General features: G+C 45.1%; 1 protein-coding gene across 1 annotated transcript in view; it reads right to left on the minus strand.

Annotated features, from left to right (window-relative positions):
• Positions 1–25,670, minus strand: part of Tmem178a (transmembrane protein 178A) — a 57,792-nt gene extending 32,122 nt beyond the window's left edge. The window contains exon 1 of the mRNA XM_021149989.2: positions 25,181–25,670. Coding sequence (XP_021005648.1) covers positions 25,181–25,580 — 400 coding nt within the window. The 5' untranslated portion in view covers positions 25,581–25,670. The remainder of the gene's footprint in view (positions 1–25,180) is intronic.
• Positions 25,671–26,045: the final 375 nt, after the last annotated feature.

Below are 26,045 nucleotides of genomic sequence, written 5' to 3' on the forward strand. Positions count from 1 at the left end.
ATCTGTCTACACTCCCGTCCCATTTTGCTACATGCTGACGGACTGGGGCTATCCTCCTCCAAGTAAAATGAGTTCATTGAAACCACCGACATCTTTCCCTGAAGGTAGAGCACCTGACTGGGCCTGAGACAAATGAAACCGAGAGATGCAGAAACAACCAGGAAGGGAAGAGATGTGGGAAGTGGATGAGGAGAAGGACTTCTAGGGAGGTAACTCCAGAGAGCCAGATGCGCACAAACTCATCAAAGTGAGGGCGTGGGGTGCTGGAGCTGAACATATTCTAACCTCAGTGTGGCAACAGCAAGGGGAAACCTCACAGTTTGACCAAGTGAAGCTGAAATTTCCATATGGGGAATCTGTTTGCAGGGAGGTAGAAAACCTAGCCCACAGCCTGTACACTCGCAAACTGGATTCTCATTCCATACTCTCCTCACCTATTCACAGTTCAAGCAATCCAAACAGCCAAGCGCTTGAGCCTAAACGGACTTGTGGCTCAGGTCCAATGCCGGCATGAAGGGGAACTGCAGTTTCCTTTGTGTTTACCACCTGTCCCTATCACATCTAGTCCCAACAAAGGCATACACACTGCCTAATCAAGGACAAAGAGAGGACACAGGATAAGATTTCTGGGAAATAATGTGGACCTGTACCTCACCCTACACATTGCATCTCATAGTCGCACGCGCGCACCACACACACACCACTACCGTCCCCCAACATCTCATCAGAGCGTGCCCACACAATGTTTCCAGCATTAATCTTCCGTCAAGCAGCATGATGTAGCCAATCAAGCAAGGGGGGTAAAATGTACCAATACGCAGTTTTGCTTAGCATCCTTACATCAGCTATTTGAAGGAAAAGATATTAAGAACCAGCCAGGAAATACAGTTCATCTGGATCACAAAACTCAAAAGGTTAGCACCCAGACCCCACCCCCATCCCACCCCACCCTACCCCACCCCCTCCCCATCCTCCCTGTCATGAACGGCTCTGCCCCCTTCCCCCACACACACTCTCATACACTCCCCAGCCTGGGCACCAGCCCCATCAGCTTGGCTCCCTGCCCCCAGGCGCCTTGCTCCTTGGCTCTCCTAGGCAGCCAGTCTGCTCAGCACATCAGCATTCCTCTCAGCCCCTCCACCCAGGGGGAAACATTTCCAGCTGCCTCCGAACTTAAGCATCACCCTCGGCACCATAAGCCTGAGCCTGTGCATAATTGACAAGGAATATGTTGATAAGGAATGGGAGCGCTCCAAGTTTCTGAAGGATAAGTAGGTAATTAAAAGAAAAACCTAATTTAAGAAAATTCTAAGGACTTTTTTCTCTTCAAATCTCTCTGGCAACATCCTTTATGGATTATTCTGTTACCAAATGATTTCTGATTTGAATCTGTTTGTTTTTCAAAGCCCGGGAGCTGAACGGCCAGTGTTCTAGGGCATCCCACAGGTCTCATGCCTCCTACCTGAGCACAAGAGCCCAGTGCAAGGAGTGAAGCCCTTGCCTCTTGTTTCTCCCTCGGGGCTCAGAAGTAGCTGAGTTTTCCAGTCTGAGCATCAGATAACGTCCTGCTGAGATTCAACACAGTACTCAAAGGCAACTCTGGCCAGTGGCTGTACATCTGTGTAGTATCCACCCTGATGTGGACAAAGCTTTAGCTGATTCTATAGGTTTCTGGGAGCACAACCCATTGTCAAGATGCAAGTGTGCAGGGGTGAAATCAGTTTCTGTGGGTGCTTCAAGCTCCAGGCTGCAGCTCTTGGTACCTAGCTCATTTAAGACCCACAGTGGGGCTGGCGTTATAGCTTAAGTTGGTAGATTGCTTGTCTAGCATGCACAAGGCCCTGGAGTCAATCCCCAGCGCTGCATAAACAGAATGTGGCAGTTCTCATCTGTAATCCTAGCATTTGGAGGTGGAGGTAGGAGGATCAGAAATTCAAGCTCATTGTTGTCTACATAGCAAGTTCGAGGCCAGCCTGAGCCTCAAGGGATCTCAACTCAAAACAAATGGGGAATAAAGCAAAGCCCACAGTGAACTGGTCAGCTGCCAATGTTTGCTTGCAGGCACACAAACCAACTCTGGTTCTACAAAGTGCATAGCAGGAAGACTGTCATTTCTCAAAGCAGAACCTGGACTTGTGTGCTCCGTCCCACACTGCCCTATTCTGGGTAAAACATGGAAGGTAGTCCTATTAAATGCTCGCTTTAGGACATGCAGAAAAATAATTCTGAATCTTAGTCGGATTATCAGGGTCTGATAATCTGAAGGTCTCTAAGAATGTAGGCACTTCATAGTCATGATCGTCTTTAATGGATGTTTCTTATCTTTATCCATTTTGTCTAATCTAATTTAACTAGTCTTCTGTAACCATAGTGAATCACTTGTCTAACCTGAGCTATGGACCCGGTGATTTCACTCTCCCGGAACCCCAAGTCCCACTCTACATACAAACTGAATGTGAGCAAACACAAGCTCTCCCTTGAAGAGTTAGGGGTCCAATGAAGGGCACTGGCATTTTTGAAATGATAGGATGAAGAGATGTAAAACAATGCCTCCAGCACAGTGGCTCTCCACCTTCTCGCAGGGATCACATATCAGACACTTACATTGCAATCCATAGAAGTAGCAACATTACAGTTATGAAGTAGCAATGAAGATCATTGGGGGTCACCACAGCACGAGGAACCGTGGTAAAAGGTCACAGCATTAGAAAGGTTGAGAACCATGGCTCTGGCATAAAGGAGAAGTGTTCAGCGCTCTGGGGTCAGAGAACAGGGTACCTGAGTCGGGAGGGAACTGGAGAGGCAAGAGAAGATGGAGGCTCCCAGGATGGTAGAGTTAACCTTGAACAGCAGGAGCTCAAGGGCTTTCAGGCCTGGGACAGGAAGGCCTGAAGGCCTGGGGTGAAGAAGAAGAGGGACACTGAGGTGGGTAGAAGACTGAGCTGAGGAGAGTCTGATATCCAGACTCAGACAGTGAACTGGAAGACATGACCAGAATTGATAAATTTTTTAGCAAACAAGCCAAAGCCATTTCACTCTATCCTGGCATGAAGAATGGATTGGGGAAGGTCAGCAGTGACTTAAGTGATAGAGATACAAACAGGCCACCAGAGACCTGACAGCAGAGGTTTTCCCAGTGTGTGGGGGATGGGGTAGGGGTTGGGGGGTACTGGATGGCGTCAGGAGTCAGGCAGGTGGCAGAAGAAAGGAACATTCCAGACAGAGGAAAACCCACAAAGGTCAGAGGGAGGACGTGGGGCTCAGAACGCTGGAGTGTGAGGGGGCAGTGATGGGAAATGATAACACAGGAGAGAGTCAGTGGAGACCAGACTGAAGATTTTTTTCCCCAGCACAGCCTGACCTCATCCAAGCTTAGCAGGAGCCACAGAGGAGTCAAGATTCAAAGTGATAGATACATCACATTTATTTAAGAGAGCTGACAAGTCGGTGGGAAAGATACCAGGAGGAGATAGGGAGTCAGAACGATGAGCAAGCTGAGTAGCTCGGCATCCACACACAAAAATACTACGCAGATAAAAAAAAATGATTAAAACTGCACAACCCTTGTGACTCGCCGCAATTGTGAGACAGTGTACTTCATATTATTTCTAATATGTGTGTATACATGCTCAAGAAGACTGGATTAAAACAAATCCTTTAACAGGTTTGTATAGCTAAGTTAGGGATTACAGATGATTTTTGTTTCCTTCTTTATATAGTTTTTTTTTTTACAATTTCTATGCTGGATATATACTTATGAATTTAAAGAAGAAGAAAAACCCAAAGTACATGAAATCAGTCCAGATGATCCTATCAAACTGATAGCAATCGTTTGTTTTGCTAGCACCTGATACTTAATTACCCTAAATGGTAAGCTACAAGATAAATACTATCCTCTTTCTTGCTCATAGAGAGAAAAATGAAAAGCTGGGAGCAAAAAGATTCATTTAACATGACACAAAAGGCTGGAGGCAAAGGCAGACAGGCTTTAGGTAGATGCCCGCACTCCTCAGCTGCTTCTTCTTCTTTCTTTTTTTTTTTTTTTTTCTCTTTTTGGCTGAGAAATTATTTGAACAAAACAGATCATGCACAATCCAATAATTAAGATAGCCAAAATAATTAGAAACAGCCCAATAGACTGCATGATTATCAGGCAAAACCAATACAGAAGGAGTCAATCTCAAGCCTTAGAATAAACAAGGCAGGCTACACTGCTACATGGATCACAACTCCAGAGTTTCCTGTTTAATTAAGGAGGTATTTATGCTTCATTTTCTGTGTGTGTGTGTGTGTGTCTGTAATGACCTACGTACACACACACATGGGCATGCATATGGAGGCCAGAGGTTGATCGGGAATATTGACCTCAGCCACTCTTTTTGAGACAGTTTCTAACTGAGTCTGGAAATCACCAAGCTCTTGGCTCCACCCTCCTGCCTCTGCCTCTCTGCCACTAGAAATAGAGATGCGCATTGTTCTAGGCAAGCTCTTTACCTACGGAACCATTTCTCCAACCCAAAGGTATTGTCTTTCCATTGCAAGGAGGCCAGCTGTAGAAGTTGTCTTTACCCTATATTCACAATCATCCACATTGTTTGCGTTGAATGAGAGGATGCCGGACTCTGGCATGCTTAGCTACAATACCAGCACCAGCAGCATGGAGGGCTCTAGCTCTCAGATGGCTAGTCTCTTCACAGCTCTCCCAAATACTTCTCCATCTCCTTCATGAGCTAAAAAAACACATGGTGGGTGAAGCTACATCCACAGATACGACTAGAGCAATGGTTCCTAACCTCCAAATGCTGCGACCCTTTACTGCAGTTCTTCATGTTGTGGTAACCCCCAACAATAATATTATTTTCGTTGCTACTTCATAACTGTAATTTTGCTCTGAATCATTATGTAAACATCTGTGTCTTCCAATGGTCTTAGATGTCCCCCTGTGAAAGGATCTTTTGACCCTAAAGAGTCACAACCCACAGCTTAAGAACCACTGGCCTAAATGACCCAGGCTCCAATGCTCAACTATCAATGAGCTCTCTTCTCCTGGGAAACTGTGTGACTGTGTGGTCTCAGAACACACAATGTCTAACTGAAAGGTGTTTTTCCTCAGGTATGGACACCCATCAAATAGAAGGAAAACTGAAGGACAGTGAATTTATTTGTATTTTTTTTCTTTTAATCTTTCAGAAAAGCTTAAAGAAACCCAACGATATGTTTAATGTGGCTTCCATATCCCCAAAATAACACTGTTGGCTTTGTTGTTGGATGGGTGAAGTGAGACAGACAGAGAGAGAGAGAGAGAGAGAGAGAGAGAGAAGATGGAGGAGGTGGGAGGATTCCAAAAATTTCCAACTCGGCAGTTTAAGCAACTGTAGATTAGTCAGCAACCAACTTTATTCTAAAATGGACAGACGGTAGTTTGCAAGCAAATAAAGTGGCTTTTATTTGTAAATACACAAAAAGTGAATAACCAATTTTAATTTTTATTGAACGATTGCATGGAGCCTCAGGGATCAACAAAACAAGGATCTGGAAGAGCTACCCCTTTCCCTTCCAGGTTCCTCATCTAACCTCTGTAGCTCCCTGGCCCCCTCTTCTGTTACCTTACCAATGTGAGGATGAGCAAGCAGGGCTGTAACCAGGGTGACTGTGTGGGATGGCCCACATATGACATCTCCTCATGCCTGTCAATTGTCTGGACACTCTAACAGACTCTCTGGGTCTGCCCTTTGTATCCCTCAGCCCTCCCATAATCCCTTGGACTTGGCTTGCTCTCATCTTCACATTCTTTAAAGGAAAGCCACAAAGCTCACATCATTCTTAAGCACAGAGTAACATATACCTTGACACTGTACTTAATACTTATTGTGACATAGAAAAATAACCCCCAAAGCTTCAGGCAATGGCAGTGAGCTCTGTACATCTTCACTCAAAGAAGTAGCTTCTGAATGTCTCCTGGGCTCACTGTCCCCTGGGCCCTACCATCAGACATAATGTAAGCTACTACTTCTATGGCTACTGTTTCTTGACCATTAGAAACAGTAAAGTGGAGTATATAGTTGGATAGCCAGAAACAGACAATAGAAATCACATTATATCCATTAAAGCAGCAAACACAAAACATAAAAACAAAATTGGAACAAGCATAATCATTTTTTTAAAGTGGACTATGGCACCAAGTCTATGGCACATCACATCACTCTTACACAGCCCCACATTTCTTTGGGGACACATAGATATTGTGTCACATCATATGATAACCTTGAGTCATGCAAAATTTAGATTTAGTGCTCTCTGTTTCAGAAGGCAGGAACGAGCATGTACACCATGCTGAGTAGATTCATCCTTCCGCTTAGACTAAACAAACTCTGACGCACAGAGGTACGTTTGAGGGACTTTGGGAGCTCATGGGAGCTCACCCTTGACTTTCTGGTGCTGTGAATAAATCATAGAATGTAAGAGTTTGAAAATGCTTGGAAAGTATGACGATTGAGGAGGAGAGACACTTTAAATGACTAGTCAATGTCCCAGAACCAGGGTGCAGTGTCTACTTCTTAGCGTTCCCCCACTTACTAGAAATATGTTCTCCATGGTACAGCAACAGTATCTGCCAGCAGCTCCCCATTATTCTCCCAAGAGAACGTGCTTAGTCAGAGAAAGTGTTTTGTTTTGTTTTCCCCTCTCTTCATAAACTCTCCTTTGAATTGTGTGACAAGAAGGTGCTGTGTGGATCAGGGCACCATTTCTATTCCACCAGCAATGTGTTTCTCATCGCCTGATCACTGCAGACTAAGTTACCTCCTTCGTTATCTTTCATGGATTTTATAAGTTTCTTGCCTTCAAGGAAACAAACATCCCAGCAGAGAAAAAAAAATCCTCAGGAACCCATTGAGAAATTTAGAAGCAAATTGAAGACCAAGCTACATGGCTCAAGCCTTCATCCTTCCATATGGATCTCTCCACCTGTCTTTCCACCACCTTTGGGTGTAGTTTGGTTAACTTGTTTTGGACAGATTAATCTGTCTTGACTTAAATAATGTGGTCATTTGAAAATGACCACAAACAATGCTTGCAACAGGACAAAGGTAAGGCAGAATGCTTACCACACACAGTATGACTATTGGGAGTGGACCTTACACAGTGTGTCTACTGGAAGTCTCACACACAGTGCCTCTCAACGACAAACAGCCAGACCTTGATGCAGCTACTCTAGAATATTGATTTGTCCATCTGCTTTGTATGGAAAGATTTAAGAACAAGCACACAGAACAGTCCTGACAAGTGTCAGGGAATTAACTGCAGATCAGCAGTTTTAAGGGCTGCCTGTGCTAACTAAAGCAGGCTGCTGTTGCTCAGTGTACCTTCCCTCGACACAAAGGAAGAAGCTGGAGTTTGAGAAAAGGGATGCCATGTCCAAGTTTTCTAGGTAGGACTTTCAGTGAAATTAACTATTATGCCAATTGCAACATTCAGCAAACTACCTAGAAACATCATTCAAAGGAGAAATAAAGAAATTGAAATGAACAGTCAAGATTCATAATGTGAATTAAAGTCTATCAAATATAACATCCACGTATTTAACACATTAACTATTGGATTCAGAAAGTGAGCCAATAAACCTTTTGAGCGAAATGAGACATGGTCGTGGATTATGCAAATAAAATGCCCTCGTGAAGCACAGAAGGAAGCAACCTAAAACCTTCTCTATAGTAATAAGTGACCGTAGATTTCCTCATCAAATTTTTTTTCAAAAGTTTTTTAGAGATCTTTAAAATGAACTCGTAAGGCAAAATTTAAATTGGACACACTATGAAAATTCCTAAAGTATATTCTCCATCAAATATGCACTCAAATTCTATCTCCTAAAGGGCGAGGTCCATCCTACCTATCCCATCCCCTGGGAACTCATCTATAGAGAGGAAACGTGACAACTGAATTCTTCCAACCCAGTGGCAAGCACTGTGTTCACAAAATACAAATGCTGGAATAGTTCGGGGAAATTCTTATTTCCCTTTCAGTTCCATTGTGAAGTGAAAAAAAAAAAAAAGAAAATTAGCAAAAAAGAAAGCATGTCACACTCCAAAAAGCAATACAAAATGGTGTGGGTGAACAATCTGAAAAGAGGGAAAGGCCTTTCAACTGGCTGGTCCTGATGCCTACTCCTGGAGAGAGCCGACCTTTTCATGGCCCAGCACTTTGCTAAGGTAATTAAGCTGCCATCACATAGGCATCCTAGCATCGAAGTGGTAAACCCTGAATGAGACCCGAAAAAGCTCTGCTCACAAGTAACCTCTCTCTGTCTACAAATGCGCTGAAATCTGGAGGTGCAATGACTTGCCCAAGGTCACACAGCCAGTTAAGAACACTGTGCAATAAGACCCCAATTCTCCCGACGCCTGTCACTTCAATACGCTGTAAAGTAAACTTGCTGAAAGGTCACCTGAGAATCTCAGCAAAGCCCCCCTCGTCTCTTGAAGAGGCAGGATCGAAGCCTTCCATCTCACATGATTCTCCCTAGAAGCTTTCCTAGGAACAAGCCCAACAGCCGCAGACAGTTGGGTGAAAGAGCAGTGAAGGACACCAACCAGGAGGCCCCCAGAGACTCTCTCCTGCCATCCTGCTTTCTGGCCATGGGAAGCATATAATTGGACTTGCAATAATTTTATTGAAAAAGAAACATTTAATAAACCCAATGTATGAGGATATGCATGGAATGATCTTGGCAAAACAATAGCACTATATTGTATTCCTGTGATTTATCCTCGTAAAAGGACAAAGGACCAATTCCTGGAGGTAGGAACTTCCAAACCAAATAGTCTCATAGTCCTTCACTTAAGGATTGAGGGCATTTGGGGTGAAAACCCATAAGCTCTCTGTTAATGTTATACCTATATTTTGAATGGCATGGAAAAGAAAAGAGTACCATGAATGCTAGCTTTTGTGGTTTCTCTGTTTTCTACTATGAGGAATACTTTTAAAATGCCAAGTATTGCTTATTTATTAGTGTCTTAGTCTAATTAATCCTCAGCCTCTGAAAATAGAACAATTATCCCCTTTCTGTGCTTGAAATAAAACCTTAGGGAGCTGATGAGAGAATAGATCAGGTTTGGCTGTGATTTGAATCCACCCAACATGGTTGTTTTGAGCAGTCAATCAATGGGAAGACCTGCATGGTCCAAATAATAGGCTGGCTGACATCTGTTCTTCATTTCAAGATACAGAGATGGACAAGGAAAGAGATGGTACATGGTAGACATCGGTATAATGAGGCACAGCTAACAGAGGAGGGTCCTGGTTAATAATTATTCCTTTTTATCCAAGAACAGTATGCCCCCAAGCCTCCAGTAGATACCAGAAATTGTAGTTAGAACCAGAATTCCTATATACACAAAGCTTTTTCTATATATAACTAACTATGATAAAGTATATAACCATTATATGCTATAATAAAAGTACCAGTGTCATCACTTTTGCACTTTGGGGCATTATTACATGAAATAAAGATCACCTGAACACAAACACTGAGAGATTATGACAGGTTTGATAACACAGTGGTTAGTTACCAGGTCACTAGCGGGCCAGCAGCATAAACCAGATAGTTACACCAATCAATAGAAGATTCTCAATTCCTGGGCATTATAGAGCAGAAGAGTACAAGATTTTATCATATCACTCAGAATACTGTATAATCTAAATTTACGAACTATTTGTTTCCAGGACTTTCCATTTAATTATTTTGGACCACAATTGACCTTGGATAACAAAATTGTGCGTAAGTGTAGAATAATGTAAAAAAAAAAAAATCATTCTGGTGTAAAAGCTCAAACAGGGAGAGGAATGTCAAGAAACGAGGCTGGTGTGGTGGTAGTGACCAAAACAAACTGAGTATATAATAAATCACTCAGAAACCTACTATATGGTAACCTGTTGATATCCATAAGTCTAGACACTACGAGTCCTAGAAGTAATGGGTTGCTAAACAAAAGCCCCAGTGCTGGATACAGAATAGCTCTGTAGGAATTGTTGGTCAAGAAGAACTCAGAAGCCCCCAAAACAATCCAGGCTCATACTATTCTTCTTGGTTACCCACTAGAACTATTGTTGAAGATACACCACAGGTTAGATTCAAGGTATAGAAAAAAACAAAGCTAGCCGGGCGTGGTGGCGCATGCCTTAATCCCAGCACTCGGGAGGCAGAGGCAGGCAGATTTCTGAGTTCAAGGCCAGCCTGGTCTACAGAGTGAGTTCCAGGACAGCCAGGGCTATACAGAGAAACCCTGTCTCGAAAAAAACAAAAAAAAAAAAAAAAAGAAAAGAAAAAAACAAAGCTGAAACTGAGTTGGAAGCTTCCTCCCTCGTGGCTCGTGTCCAATGGTGTTATGCAGGCTACTGGGAGTTTAAGGTACCAACCATCTTATCCGGCTGTGAATTCTATAAACTACAGTTTCAACCTGCTAGTCAAATGTGCCCATCAGTACAATAGTGACACCACTGTTATGGAGCTAACCAAGAATTCCTTGATTCGACTTTGGTGCCTGCTTCACAGAAGGATATCTTTACCTAATATTGTAAACCTGTATGAAAACCCATGACTGAGAAGGCCCCTGAGAAGGGGGAACCTAATACTGCTGAATTTATACAGCATCAAACTACTCTCTACAGATGACGGCTACTCTAAGCCTTACTCAGAGAGGCCTCTCACTGCATTGAACAGAGTGAATGTACAGACCCCTGGCTACAGAAGATTCTGAGAGTCAATGATGCCAGAGGACATTTACCCACCCTCATAAGGCTCGTGAGGACCAACTGGGAGAAGTCTTGGAGAATTCCCAACACAGCTATGGTACTCATAAACTCAGAGCAGCTGCTCCAGTGTCACTGGGCTCACACAAATCCTAATAGTCAGCTACCGACTGGGAAAGGGCTTGTGGATCCCTGCCACTTATTGCTGATCTCCTGGCAGCTAACAGATTCTGGGAGAAGGGGGAACATAGTATTCCGTGTGAGCCCACCAGACTGTAATAAATAGTTACAAACCCCTGGTCACACAGATGGATGGGACACTAGGCAAAACAGAAAGTAGTGAACAAGGAAAACAAATGTGTAAGGAAGGAGGGGGCTGGGAGGGATGGGGGAGACATCAGAGAAGTTTAGAGGGCAGTAACTAACGTGTCATATGCATGTATGAAACTGTCAATGAACAAAAATTATTACTAAAAGCTCAAACTCATTCTGATGGGAATGAAAAGAGCTAAGGATAGAGTTGGAAAAAAAAAACAGAGAAAATATAATGGCACTTGAATTTCAAGAAAAAGGCAGCCATGGTCCAGATGCAAGAGACAGAGTGGGATTTCAGGCAGAGAAAACCAAAAAGACCACAAGGAGCAAAAGGGTGTGTGTGTGAGAACAGCACAGTGTAGCCTAGCCTGACCCTGGTTTTCATGGAGAAGAGCAGGGAATGAAATCAGAAAGGTGGCTGGAGCCTCATGGTTCAGAGCTTGTGTATGCCCTGCTAAGAGGTTCAGACCTGAAGCTCTGGGTAATAGGAAGTCACCAGTGCTGGGGGCTCTTGATGTTGCTGCTCACCATTGTAAAAAAATCGTGCATTTTACTGACAGTACATTATGTAGTCTCCCACTATATCAAGAACATTTTCATAAACCCAAAAGAAAAATCCCACACCCAGTAAGCAATCACTTCCCCGCCCTGTTTTCTGTCTCTGTGGGTCTTCCTACTCTTGGTTATTTCTCAAGGAACCCTGCAGTGCATGGCCCTGTATGCTTGGCTTCATTCACTGAGCATAAAGTTTACCAAGTCCATCAGGTTGAAGCATGTGCCAGTATTTCAGTTCCTACCCCCCCCCCAGCCCTTTTTAACCTCAGAATAATGGTCTGATATATGGGCTTATGGCATTTACTTAGCTGGTAATGAGCGTTTGGGTTGTCCACCCTTGGCTGTAATGAAGAATGCTGCTCTGGATAGATACAAGTTATTGTTTGAGTGTGTATCTATGATGGGCTGGTGGGTTTCTTTGGAAATAATATGTTTAAACTCAGGGAGAACTCCTCTGAATCTTTTAGTGAAAAGACAGACACAATGAGATGGCATTTGAAAATAGTGACAGTTCTTTGATGGATTGTTCAGGAAGAAAGATCCTATAGAGATGGCTTCCCAGGGATTCAGTAAACACTTGTTCCTCCTGGCTGCTCTCCTGATCTTCCTGCAGCCTTTAATCTCTTTCCCCCTGTATGCATATCCACTATCCATACCCCCACCTCTCTCAGACTTACAAGTTGGCATGCATTCCGGTGGTCCAAATATGTGCCCACCCACACACCTTGTGGCTCTCCAGCATCTTCTCCGGCTTTCTGTGCTAAAAAATCCTGCTAGCTCAGCTGTCTGCAAGAGTTCACTTTTGCTTCGTAATTCCTGCTCTGAGCAGATATCAGACTTAAATAAACAGACCTCTCGGGGCCTAAGGAGCGGCGCAGAGGAGCATGGCCATTCCATCAGGAGACACAAAGGTACACTGCAGTGATGTGTCCTGCCCATTCCTGCTGAAATGACAAGGGCCCATCGTCATATGCCTTTCCTCCATCCCCCTCCTCCAAACACAGCACTGCTAAGCAGTGGCTTCCTCGACTGCCCTTCTAGATGTGTTGTTTCAAAGGCAGCTAGCATTTCTTTGAGTTGGAATAGGTTAGCTCTTCAGATTTTGAATATGTGCCTCTATGGACACGCAAGGATACATGCAATAGCACAGTAGGCTTTGCTGGTTTCCTCCTCAAGACTACTACAGTCCGGTTTGAACACTGACATGATGGTCAGTCAGAACCAGTCCACAGACGGGAATGAAATACATTGTCATTACAGTGCTGTTTCCCTCAGAACAGAGAAATTAAATGAAGCCATGGTGCGGTGTGAGCAGGTCTATCAGAGGACCTGGCCTGTGGGGAAGTGTGCTTGTCCTAAGCAATGTTCTTCACTAGATTCTCCTGGCGGCGGCTGAATGTCCATTTCCTGGGAACGGTAAAGAGACAACAGCTACATATCTGGGGAGTGTTAGGCATACCAATCTAGTGTGTATCAGATTTTAACAACTGCTCTGACTCATCTTAGAGTAATTTATGTCTCCAAAAATGCATAATTTTGGACATTTGTATTGCATTTTTACAGTGCAACTATGAGCAAGCCTGTTAGAAACAACAGTACAACCTGTGGGTCATTCTGGATTAAGGAAAAACTATGGGGTTTCCAGATAGGAAAATGCAGAGCCTTCCCAGGGGCAGGATGTGAAAGAAGTGACAAATCAGAAGAGCTAGCAACAAAGATCCAAGTTCTAGTCTCAGTCTAACCCTACCGTGCAATGGCCACGGGTGAGCTGGGGCTACCATTTCAATGCCCCCGCTGTGGCAGACTCCACATTTATGAGTAACTGTCCTCAGCTAACCTAAGCTAGACTCAGAGAACCCCAATTAGCCGCCCCTCAACCCAGGATGGAGAGCTTGATTACACCGTGAAAATTAAATATCCAACAGGATCACAGGGCATAATTCTGACCAGTGAGACTTGTGGAAAGCCTGCTGAACGTTTTGTAAAAAGTGAGCCAAGAAGAGGGTTCGGGGTCTTGTAGTGCCCAGCTTTTAAACAGCCACAGTGTGAGGCAGTGACTGAGAACAGCCACATCCAGGAAGAAAGTAGGCTTAAGGTACAGCTGCCATTGCTGGCACTGGAGGGCCTTCCAGCACCTAAGCTCTGTGATGACCTAGCCAGGATACAGCCTTCCTCCAGACTGCTTACTGTGCACAGTAATGCGTTTTCCTCTTGGGTTAAGCCATTTTTATCTGGATATTCTGCTATTTGACACTAAAAGATTCGTAACCAATAAACCTACCCAGAGGAGCGCATAAATGTTTATCAAGTACTTTATTAACTTCCTTTTAAAAAATTACACCCACAACCCAAATTATAATGTGTCATACCCTATCAGAAATGCTGCTGTGCCTGACCCTTTGGGAAATAAAAACAACTTCGGGGGGAAAAAAACTAAATATATGGAAGAATTCTGAGAGATGGGGGTAGGCCTGCCATTTTAACTTGCAAATGAGACAAGACAGGTGCTAAGAGAAGAATCTTGTGATAGTTTAAGGAAGAAGCACATCCTTGTTAATGTACACCTGCCACAAACTTCCAAAATGAAACCCTGGTGCCTTTGGTATAGAGCAGTCCATTTTCACCACAGCATAATCAAAACGCCACTGCATATGCATCTGTGTGCACGCGTAAGAGGGCAGGGGGAGTACTCCGCCCAGTACCCGTCAGACAGCCATTTCAGTAACTGACTCATTTGGAGGACACGCACAGTTATCCCCTTCTATGGCCTCTCCTGTCATTTCCTTTTGAAGTTCTCCAAATCAGGTGCTCAGGGACCTGTTCAGGGGACCAACAGGTAATGAGTTATTTATACAGCTGCCACTTTTCTAAATCAGTGGTGGCACCTAAGGATGACTTTAAAGGACTGAACCGCCCAATGCCACTGTACCCGTCAACTGCCCCCCTACAACCTCCAGCCCAGAAGATAGAGTGGATTAAGCTCCTCTACCACATCTTCTGCATAAAATCAAAGGGCCTTCTCCTTCCAAATGATGCCTTCTACTTATAACTTAAAACCAATTCGAGTTTATGCTGATGACAACATTCACTCAGTGCACAGACAGCTAACAAGCTTTGAGAGAGGAAGGGGCGGGGGAAGGGGAGAGTCAGAGGAGCTGCAAATGACAGATGGGATTTTGCAGCACAAAATCAGGTGGCCAGGAACCTTTGATTCTGACTGAATTTTCCTACCTACCTCCTAGTAATTTGAGTTTCTTTCAGAAGAGAGGGGAGAGAGAGGAGGGGAGAAAGAGGGAGGAAGAAAGGGGAGGCAGAAAGGTTGGAGAAGGTGGACAGGGTAGGCAGGAGAGAGATACAGAGAGAAAGAGAGACTGAGGCAGAAATAGACAGAGGAAGAGAGATCCAAGTCAAAGAGATGCATAGCCCTTGAGAAAGCAACACAACACAGCTTCCATGTTCCTTGAGCAGACATCTGAAGAAAAATAACAGTCCCTTCCAGAGCTCTTCATGTCAGTGTCTCCCATCGGTTCTTTCCTCCGCCCATCTTCATTTCCAGCACTTGGGAGTCTAAGCTCTCTTCTATCAATACTTTCATTGTCTAACCACCAGGCAGAACTTCCCCATTATGCCAGATGCTCCGTACTAAACGAGCCACAATGGGCTATTCCTAGTCAGCAGCGGCCCGGCACAAATCCTGAGCTCTAAGTGGCTCAGGCTGCTCCAGTAGACCATCATGACTTCTCCCCTTGCCTCTGCCTCTGCCTCTGCCTCTGCCTCTGCCTCTGCCTCTGCCTCTGCCTCTGCCTCTGCCTCTGCCTCTGCCTCTGCCTCTGCCTCTGCCTCTGCCTCTGCCTCTGCCTCTGCCTCTGCCTCTGCCTCTGCCTCTGCCTCTCTGCCTCTCTGCCTCTCTGCCTCTGCCTCTCTGCCTCTGCCTCTCTGCCTCTGCCTCTCTGCCTCTGCCTCTCTGCCTCTGCCTCTCTGCCTCTGCCTCTCTGCCTCTCTGCCTCTGCCCCTGCCCCTGCCCCTGCCCCTGCCCCTGCCCCTGCCCCTGCCCCTGCCCCTGCCCCTGCCCCTGCCCCTGCCCCTGCCCCTGCCCCTGCCCCTGCCCCTGCCCCTGCCCCTGCCCCTGCCCCTGCCCCTGCCTCTGCCTCTGGAAATTTATCAAGGGTCAAATTGTTGCTCAGATAACCTGCTCCATAACTTCTCCATCATATGATAAGCGATAAACTTTGTGGCTCTTTTTCCCTCAATAACCTCATGATTAGCATTTCCACGGTGCTCAGACTGAAAAGCACTGTGATCAAAGGACCACAGTAAGTAGCTTTCTACAAGGAATTAATCCTTACTCAGAAACCCTTGTCCGTTTCTGTGGCTATGATAAAGATGGCGGCTCTATTAACACAGAAACTACCATACCACATTTGGCATTCATTTTTGACTAAGAAACCACTTTTTTAAAAATCGGTTTTTCTAAGGGCAATATCTATTGACTGTTGAATGAGGCAAATACTTACATTTCCCACACCAAATCTAAAGTTTCTTAAAATGTAGTGCAATGAATCATGCCCCACCCCATCCTGATTTCCCACTCAACTCATTCTATGATTGCTAAAGCAACATCCTAAATACACCCGGCAGACGCAAGCATCGTTGCTGATTTTCAGGTGAGTGTAGCGTAAGAAAGACAACCAAGCCTTCTAGAATCATCTGAACAGACATAATTTGCCACTTCAAGAATTTCAGGAATCTGTTTCTAGCTGAAATATGTCAGGAACCTTGGAGGGACCAAAAGAAACAGAACTCCTGCAGATTCTGAAGGGGGGCAAAGAGAGTTGATTAATTTCTTTTTTTAACCCAGGAACAAAATATTTTAAAAAAAAATAAATTCAAGCTGGGGGGGGGGGGGGGAACACCCAGTAAGTAATTCACTTCATCCTCTGTAATTCAAGAAAGGAGAAAGTATATCATGGGGCCTATTCTTCTTTCCGCTGCTGCTGCGCACTCCCTGATGGCGTCCTCTGGAGACATGATTGCTTGGGCTACAGTCAGCTGATCAGGCCTGAGTTGCAGGAAAGACAAATGCAGCCTGAACATCCTTGCACTGAACTGCGAGCAAACACTTCTGCCACACTACTGCCAAGGCTCACACTCCAAGAAGCTCACTTACATCCTCTTAGTTAAAATTTGCAATAAAGCAGATTAATTACCGCAATCACTTTTAACCACAGGGAAACCCCGTGAGCAAGCCAGCAAACAAACGTTATCAATTTTAGCAGCTTTGGAAGATAAAGTCTGCTCTCTAGTCACTGTGCCTTTATTTTGATTTTTGAAAACTCTTTACCAAAAGCTATGCACAGCTATAGATAACATCAATACTTGGTGTTTGTTTGTTTTTTTTAAGATAATAACCCGGGCTGTAGGGATGGCTCGGTGGTTAAAAGCATGTAAATGCTCTCTTGTAGAAGACCTAGGCTCAGTTGCCACAACCTCCTGTAATTCCAGTTTCAGGGGCTCCAACACCCTCTGGCCTCTAATGGCACCTGTACTGGCGCACATGATGTACATAAACACTTATATGCGTGCTCGCGCGCACACGCGCGCACACATACACACACAGGAATAAAAGCAAATATCTTGAAGCCTAAGGCTTTAACATGGTTAAAAATTATCTTATCTTTGTCATCAAAATAATGAGCTAATATTTGCTTTGAAGGAGACATATTTGCTATTTGTATTATCTGCCAATCTTTCAGTTGGTTTGTTTTCAATTTCCCCTCTCATCCCACCAGTTGCTGTTGTTGGAAGTGGGTAAGATATGGAGAAGACAGTCCAACAAAGTCTGGATGCTGTCATTCTTGGAAACCAACAAGCCATAGAAGAAAACAGACCACAGGTATTCACACATGTTAGACTCACAGAAAGACAGTGGACTTTCTCTGGAAGACAAGACAGACAAAAGAAAGGTGGGCTGGGGGATCGAGGGCACAGATGATCCGAGGTGACAGCTTGGCAGAGGTCCCAGTATGCGCAATCTGCGATGAGAATCTGACAGTCGGTCATTACAGGCTGATAAGCTGGAGTCTGGGGCACTGGGGGTGTTCACAATGATGGAATGGAGTCTGTTCTTGGTCCTGTTTGGAAAACCCTGAGACCTGCCTCCATCCCATCAATGTTGCCACTCCTTGGGACCTCATGATTAGCAGTGACACAGGGAGTCTTTGTCATCCCAGATGCTCCTCTCACAAAAGCTGATGTCGCACAGCAATCAAGAACACTGGCAATTAGGAGCAGTCTGCCTGATGGACTTGGAGGGCTTTTTTCTAACTCTGAAGAAGAAAAATCAGTAGCTAAGGGGGAGGAAAAAAAAACCACCATAGCAACTCGGGTGTAATTGCATGTGAACTTTCTATGACATGGCAAAAAAAAAATAAAAATAAATAAAAAAGTTTTCATTTCCCCCCTCAAGGCCATTGCTAAATGTTATCCGCGGGACATAGTAAATGAAAATGTCAGTGGTTCTGGAAAGTTTGATCACAAGCCACTTGAAGCACCGTTGACGCTTATGTTTCTAAATGACTTTTCAAAGATATTGCTGGGGTACAAACAGGCAAGAATGGAACACGTCACTTCTTTCGATGACAGAGTAACAAGAACTTAATTCCTGTTCCAGATAACCTTCCTGCGTGCTGGTGACAGAATGTGTTCAAACAGAAGATCACACTGGGGCATGCTCAGCCTCCACACGCCATGGGACAAGATGAAACTACAAATCTAGTCATTAAGAGTTGGGCAGGATGAAGTAGCAGTTGTTTAATCAAAAGGGCTCATTTAATACTGTGCCTAATGTCAGAATTGATGTGGAAATAAAATGCATCTCCTCTCCTCTGCACAAGATAAATGTGTGTGCGATAGCAGAACACTGGGGAGAGCACGCGTACATTTCAGCCACAGTAAGCAAACCTCTCCTTCCTCTGCCCAGGAGAGAGGAGTAGCCTAGCTAATAAACATAAGGAGAAGCAGGGTTGAAAGTGTGTTTGTGGGGAGGCATAGGGTGCTCGAGCAAAATGTCTACTTATCCCATTTTAATACCACCACCCCTCAAAAAATTGCTTTTGTCTTTGCTTTATCATGCACGTACTAACACAGCCCTTGCACACAATTTCCAATGAAGAAGAAAAATTAAATGTCAATATGAGTATCAGAGTAGTGCATTCTCAAAAACATCCCAGACACCACTTGTCTGGAGACATAAGGAGAGAGAGAGAGAGAGAGAGAGAGAGAGAGAGAGAGAGAGAGAGAGAGAGAGAGAGTTTATGTGCACCACATACATGAGTACAGGTGCCTTCAGAGGCCAGAGGGTGATGGATCCCCTGAAACTGGAGTTGCACACACACACACACACACACACACACACACACACACACACACACACCACTTCCCACTTCCTTTGGAGCTGTAGCTATACAAGGCTGCAAGCTACCTGACATGGGTGCTGGAAAGTGAACTTGAGTCCTTGGAAAGAGCAGCAGGTGCTCCTGACCACTCTTTATCACGACTCCCTAAAACGGAGGCATGCCCCTGTGGCAGCAGTGTCGAAGGCAAGGTCTGCAACAATCTGCACCCTCCTGGGCCAAGGAGGAAGGATGCTGGCCTTTCAGCTTCCCTAGATAGATCTGCCCTTGGTAGATAATTATTCCCACACAAATGATACTTTGGTCTACAAATGAGCTGAAGAAAATCATCAATCTACTTCCGTGTCAGGTAGAACTTGGTGGGTCCTGTACAGACTATTAATTTTGTGGTGAATAAGCAACAGGAGGAGCAGATAAATCATCAGCACAAAGCAGAACAGGCCTAGTAAATTCCTTCCAGATCTTTCTCTCTCTCTCTCTCTCCTTTTCATACAGAGAGCAAAATGACAGAGTATTTATGTACCACTCACTGTCTTTGATATCTCTGTTTATCTCATTAGACTGCTTCAAAGACCATTAGGATATATTTCTACTTCAGGTCTCAATTCAATCTCCATTCATTTTCACAAGTTAATGTTATATACACACAGTCATAATCTTCACAGCTCTGAAATCCTGTCATTTTTAATTTCATAAAAGCAAAATACTACTTTAAATTTCATTTTGTTTATTGTAGGCAGAATACAAGACTTAAATTTGATTTGCGTGCTCAAAGTGCATATAGCTGAAAAGTAATGTTAATTGCTCTTAATAAGAACTTATAATGAAAACAATTTTACATTAGCACTAATAAAATAGCTAGGACTTCCAATAGAGTCCCAGGACTATCTCCAATTCACACCCGATGTCTCCGAAGTTCTACATAATGCAGCCACAGGTCTCACCAGTATTTATTTATGTATTAAAGTAAATGCTCCCAGGTGCTGGAAGAAAGCAAGGAAACCATTTCTGAAGGACCCGCCTCCCATGGCCCTTCTAGCTTGCCAGGCACTTGGACAGGATGTCACCAAGTGCCCACAGGGCTTGACACTCCATCATACCACACTGTATTCGCTGTCATTTCCTCACTAGCGCTATCAGCTCTCCCCAAGTGCTCTCCACGCTAGTCAGGTAATCTTCCCCCACCTACTAAGAGTAGCTTCTGTGTAACCCACTAGAAAATACAAACCCTGCTCTATGAAATGTACGCTTAAGAAGGAAGGGATTTGTCCAGGCTGTGCAATTCTCACTGTGTCTTCTACGTCGAGACCATGCCTGACACTTCACCGTCTATTTCTTGAGTAAATAAATGGATGATGACCAAATGAATGTTGAATCTATCTTTAGGTCACTTTCTATTTTTTGAGACCTTACATAGACCGTGCCAAGTCCACTGGCCTAACCTTTCTTTGATTTTATGACAGAAAGGCTTCTTTCAAACCTCCTGCATTCCCAGCAGCACAGAGGAGCCTGATGGCCGGAGCATTAAGTCTATTCAGTTCAAGTGCCTACTTGGCTTGCTCAACTATCCCACACCTCTCATTTGATGAGGCAGAAGTGATTGATTTGCATAATCTCAAAGCTAGTCCTTTGACTGAGAAAGCTTTCTTGGAGCCAAAAAAAAGCAGTGACCAGCTAGAGAGACCACTCAGTAGTTAAGTGCACTGGCTGCTTTTCCAGAGAGCCAGGGTTTGAATTCTAAGCACCTATATAATGGCTCATACCATCAGTAACTCCAGTTCCAGGGGATCCAATCCCTCTTCTGCCCCCTCCCCCCTCACAGCTATGCACACTGTATACAGACATATATACAGGCAAAACACCCATACACATAAAATGATCTTTTGAAAAAGCCAGAGCCACAAGAACGCACAGCAAAAATAACTTAGAATGAGACATAAAAGAACCCTCAATACATTCCAAAAATCTTCTCATTCTACCTTCCACATATAAGCTTTTGTTTTTAATTGGATTGGAAAGTAAATTAAAGAGGTATAGTGTAGACTCTTTTTAAAATATTTGATGATTTCCTATTATATTGGAATAATATTTAAACATGAATCCTGCCCCCCCCCATCCCACCGCTAAAATAAATCCATGTGCTTAATGCAGTGTTCAGAGCTGCACATCTGGGGAACTGACGGGATCACTGATAGAGTCACTTGAGGGTATTACTTCCAGGAGGTTGGAGGGATTGGATCAACCAGGGTGTACTCTCCTGTGCTTCCCGGAGTCCTCCTCTTACTCTCAGCTTCCTGGCCCCCTCGAGGTGAACAGCTTTCCACCATGCGGGGCCTGCTTTCCTGAGTTACTACATGCAACAGAACAACCAACTATGGACAGAAAGTATGAACCTAAGACACGCTCCAAAAGTAAGTTGGTTTTCTCGGGTATTTTTTGTCACAGCAAGAAAAGAATGAGTACCGTGCCATGTGAGCAAGATGGTGAGACAGAGACTGTTCAGACAGGGAGAGCTTGATGCTAAAGAAACACTGTTCGAAGTGTTGGGGTGTAGCTCACTGTGGGCCAGCAAAAGCAGCACAGGGTTATAGTCTTGGTCCTTAAAACGCTTACCAATAACTTTCCCTCAGGCTGGGCATGGAGTTTAGCTAGTAGAACACTTGTCCAGCATGCCCTGGATTTGATCCCCAGCACCTACATAAACCAGCTGCACACGTATAATCCCAGCCTCTGGGAGGTGAAGCCTGAAAGATCCAACCAGAAGTTCAAGGTCATTGTCTGCCACTTAATGAGTTGGTAGCCAGCCTGGGATATATACAACCTCATATCTAAAAGAAAGGAAGGAAAGGAGGGAGGGAGGGAGGGAGGGAGGGAGGGAGGGAGGGAGGGAGGGAGGGAGGGAGGGGCCAGGGAAAGAAGAATAGAGGAAAAGAAATCTACCATTCTTGTTGAAGTTTTTGCTTGGAGCTCCAACCTAAACTGTCTAAAGAATAAACTAGAGAAATGTGAACTTGAATCATAAAAGGGGGCAAAAAACAAAACAAACAAACAAACAAAATTAAAACCAAAAACAAACAAAATAACCCCACAATTTGATGTTTATCCCAAATCTCTGTATCACTGAGATGGATGTTTTTCTGTTTATGTGATTTCTCTTGGATAGATTAATATCATAGAATCTACATCCATCATTTCCAAACCACTCCGTCTTGTGTGGTTTATCTCTTAATCCTGAGCAATCCTGAGTCTCCAGGAATAGGCTACCCTAACACTTAGGTGGAAGAACATTTCCTGTGCTGCCCTCTCTGCAGCCTTTATCCGCATCCCACCTTTGTCCTCTGTGTCCACAGATTGAAAAGCTTGGCTTATTTTTGGCTCAAAAGTTCACTAAACATGAAAAAGAAAAAGTTCACTAAACCTACCACAAAGTTTATATAACCCACATTCTGACCCCTGTCTAATCTCCCATCTGAGTCAACTTGTCAATAATTAAAATTTCTAAAGGATTATAAGACTCAAAAGGTAATTCAGAGAGGAAAGTAGAAAGTAGACCTTGAGCCTCCAGTTAAACAGATGTTTTAGGTGCACATAATGACAGTTTCTAGTGTTTTATGCTAGGAAATTCAGACCAGAGCCATTTGATGTCAGGTGCCAAAACAACGCTAACCATGTTTCCTAATATAGATGCCCGAGTCATCTGCTGGAGACAGGTAGATATGTACGGTTTTGCTTTTCCATATTATTCACAGAATCAGAATTTTAATGAAATTTCCATGTCCATGCATTTCCCAGAGGTGAAACAGACCCAAAGAGTTACTCATCCAGCCTAATGTGGGTCAGTGGAGAACTGCTGTTGGAAGTACCAGAGGCACTTCTCGCCTTCTCCCCAACAACCAACAACAAATCAGGATCCCGTAATGACAGGCGTCATCCTTTGGTCTAAGCTCCTCATTTTCTAACAGTATCAGCTTGCTAGCTTCCCAGGAATCTAAAATCATGTTGTTGTTCTTAAAACATTGATACATCTCAGATCTAGCAAGTTCTTCAAAGAACAGTCAGCCCTCATAGACAAGAGACAACAAAACCAAGTAAGTTTGAACGATTGTGGGAGAAAAGATGCTGAGGCTTAGTAACAGATACAGCACAGGAACCCCTATCTTCTGTCAGGCCAGAAACCCCCAGTGTTCTCCACAAAGGATGAGCTAGCAACTATCAATAGTATATATGTGAGGTAATTTTTTTTTCATCTAAAAGATGCATTCATGAGCAGAACAATGTAATTCATCTAAATAGCATATGAGTTCTGTATTGGGTGGCCATCTGTCAGAAACTGTAGCAGGGTTAGAACACTGGATTGAAAGGTTGGATTCATTGACCTCTAATAACATTCTTCATCTCCTAAGATCATTTGATTCTGGACACCTCAGCTAGCCAGCACATTTCCATAAGTATCCTGGAGTATCCCTGTGGGAGTTCTCCTGCTGTGGGCTAGACTCTGCTCTGCTGTTTCAGACACAACACTCTATCCAAATTGCATGCAGTGAAATACTCTAAGCACAAGGGAATGTAAGTGTGTGTGTGTGTGTGTGTGTGTGTGTGTGTGTGTGTGTGTGGTGTGTGTGTGTGTGAAAAATGCAATTCTGCTATTTCCAAAGACAGACTACACTGCTTACTTTCAAAATTGCCCTGCCTAAATGAGCATTCCATAACTGAGCCTCCACAGTCAGCTTTTACAGTTTGTTCGTGTATTACGCTACTATCAGGATTAATTATGCAGTGTCTTCATGAGGAGAAATCAGGTTTGGATGCAAGTTGGAACAGAAAAGAAAAAGGTTTACTTCCCAAAGGGAGGTTACTGTATCCGATCCCCCCCTCCCCCAAATTGCTGGAGTCCTTCCATATACAGACAGATTTGGATGGCAGTCCCCAGCTGGGCTAGCCATGGGAAGGAGGAAATTGACATGTTTGAGAAATGAAGACTATGCCAACTGAACAGGATGGGGAAGGCCAGCACAGTATTAACCCCCTCCTTTCTCGGTAGTTCCATGGCAGGCTGTAATTCAATTTACATCTGTTCATTTGCTTCTAAATATTTTCAAATGGACTGACCTCGGACTTCCTTTTGGGAACAGTGAGTCCAAGGAAAAGAAGTTTATTTATTTGTTTTTCTTTCAGGAGACAAAAATTCTACTAAGGTTTGAGCTTTAGAAGTTAAAGGAATCGCTATAAAAGAGGATTACAAAGAAAATATTCAAATTACCTGATTCCATACATAAGATGGGTGTTGCATTGATTCCAGAAGAGCAAAGTGATGCTGTACCAACGCAAAGCCCAATAACAAAACAATAAAGACAACCTACAAAGTGTCACAACCATAAGAGCGTGGCAGGTAGAATCTCTGAACGCAAGTCTACTTTCAAGGACTTGGCCCTTGGCTCTCCTCAGCTGTTTCCTAGACCCCGAGGAGGGTGGGTCATCTGGAAGGTTGAATAATGAATAATGAATAAAGCAGGTGTCTTAGCTCCCTTTAGCTGCCTTTACTAGTGAATTAGGGAATACGAAGTCCAGTTCAAACAGACCTGAACTTGGAGTGTTTGGAGGACAGACCTTCGCTCCCCATGAATCCTCCAGGCTGGAATGCCCACCTCGATTTAATGATATACCAGCCAGCTCAATCTATGAGAAAGCCCTCTTTCCCGTTCTGAGGTTTACAACTTGTCTCTTCCAAAGGGCACGTCTCAAAGGAAAATGCAAGTTGAGGGAAGGAACCCAGTTGAGAAAGATCAGTCTTTGTGGCTGTCACCCTCCCTGGGAACACTGTCAAGAAAATCCATATCTACACCCCGAGTCAGCCAGGCACAGACAGAGAAGGACCAGAGGAGAGAGTCTTAGGGAAGAGAAAGAGACAGCGTGAGGGGTAAAACGGAGTCCAGGAAAATGGCAAAAGAAGGGTAGGGTGAAGGAGCAAGGAAAGGGAGAGAGAAGAGTAGCTGGGGAAGGAAAGCAGGGAAGCAGCCTGGAAGGGTGAAAAATGCGCGGGGCAACGGAGCGCAGCGACTGGAGAGGCTATGGCGGGGACCCGCGCGCCCCTGGGATGCCCGGGCTGAGCTCCGCGCGCGGACGTAGGGACGCGGGGCGCGCCCGCCGCTCACCTTTCAGGATGAGGGTGTCGATGTCCCGGTCGATGCCCAGAAAGTAGCACTTCCTCCAGAGGCCCGAGTAGGTGGCGAACAGTGGCCGGCCACACTCGGCGTCCAATCCGCCAAGCCCCAGAAGCGAGCGCCAGGACTCAGGGTCTGAGCGCCCGGGGCCGCCCGGGAGCAGCCGGCGCCCCAGGGGAGGCGAGTCCCGCAGCGGCAGGTGTGACAGCGGCATCAGGCGGTTCTTCTGATCCGGGGGGTCGGCGCCCGCGCGGCTGCGCTCGCAGCTCTCCTTGTGGCGCCGGGGGTCGGTCTCGTACCAGTGATCGGTGAAGATGGCCGTGACGAGCAGCCCCAGGGAGCAAAGGCTGAGGCCGAGGCTTAGCGCCGTGACGAGCGCCCGTGGCTCCATGGCTTCCCGGCCAGCAGCCGCCGCCGGTGGGCTCGCCGCCGCCGCCAGACACAATGCACTTGGCCTCGGCGCTCCGCCGAGCGCCCTCCCTCCCCGCCACCTGCCCCGCACTCTCCCTCCCACGGCCGCCCGCCCGCCCGCCTCTCTCCCCCGCGGGAGCCTCCTCCCGCCCGGCCCCGCGCCCTCCCGCCGCGCTCTCACTTTCCCTCGGCCCTCCCCCTAAGCCGGCTCCCCGCACTCCACAACCCACCCACCCCCTACCCTGGCCGATCACGCCCCTCGTCCCTCTCCCTGCTTCCAGCTCCCGTGGTCAGCCCCCTCTCTCCAACCCCCTCTCCCTGCCTTCACCTCTGCTCTCCATCCTCCCTTTGCTCTCTATCCTCCTTTCTCCTCTTAACCCCGTCCCTACTTTCCCTTTACTTTTCTTCAACTCTTCCAGACGCTCTTTTCCCCACTCGGGCGGGC

The sequence above is a fragment of the Mus caroli genome, unplaced genomic scaffold, assembly GCF_978045245.1.
Source record: "Mus caroli unplaced genomic scaffold, Mus_caroli_1 scaffold_18, whole genome shotgun sequence".
Taxonomy (NCBI): Eukaryota; Metazoa; Chordata; class Mammalia; order Rodentia; family Muridae; genus Mus; species Mus caroli.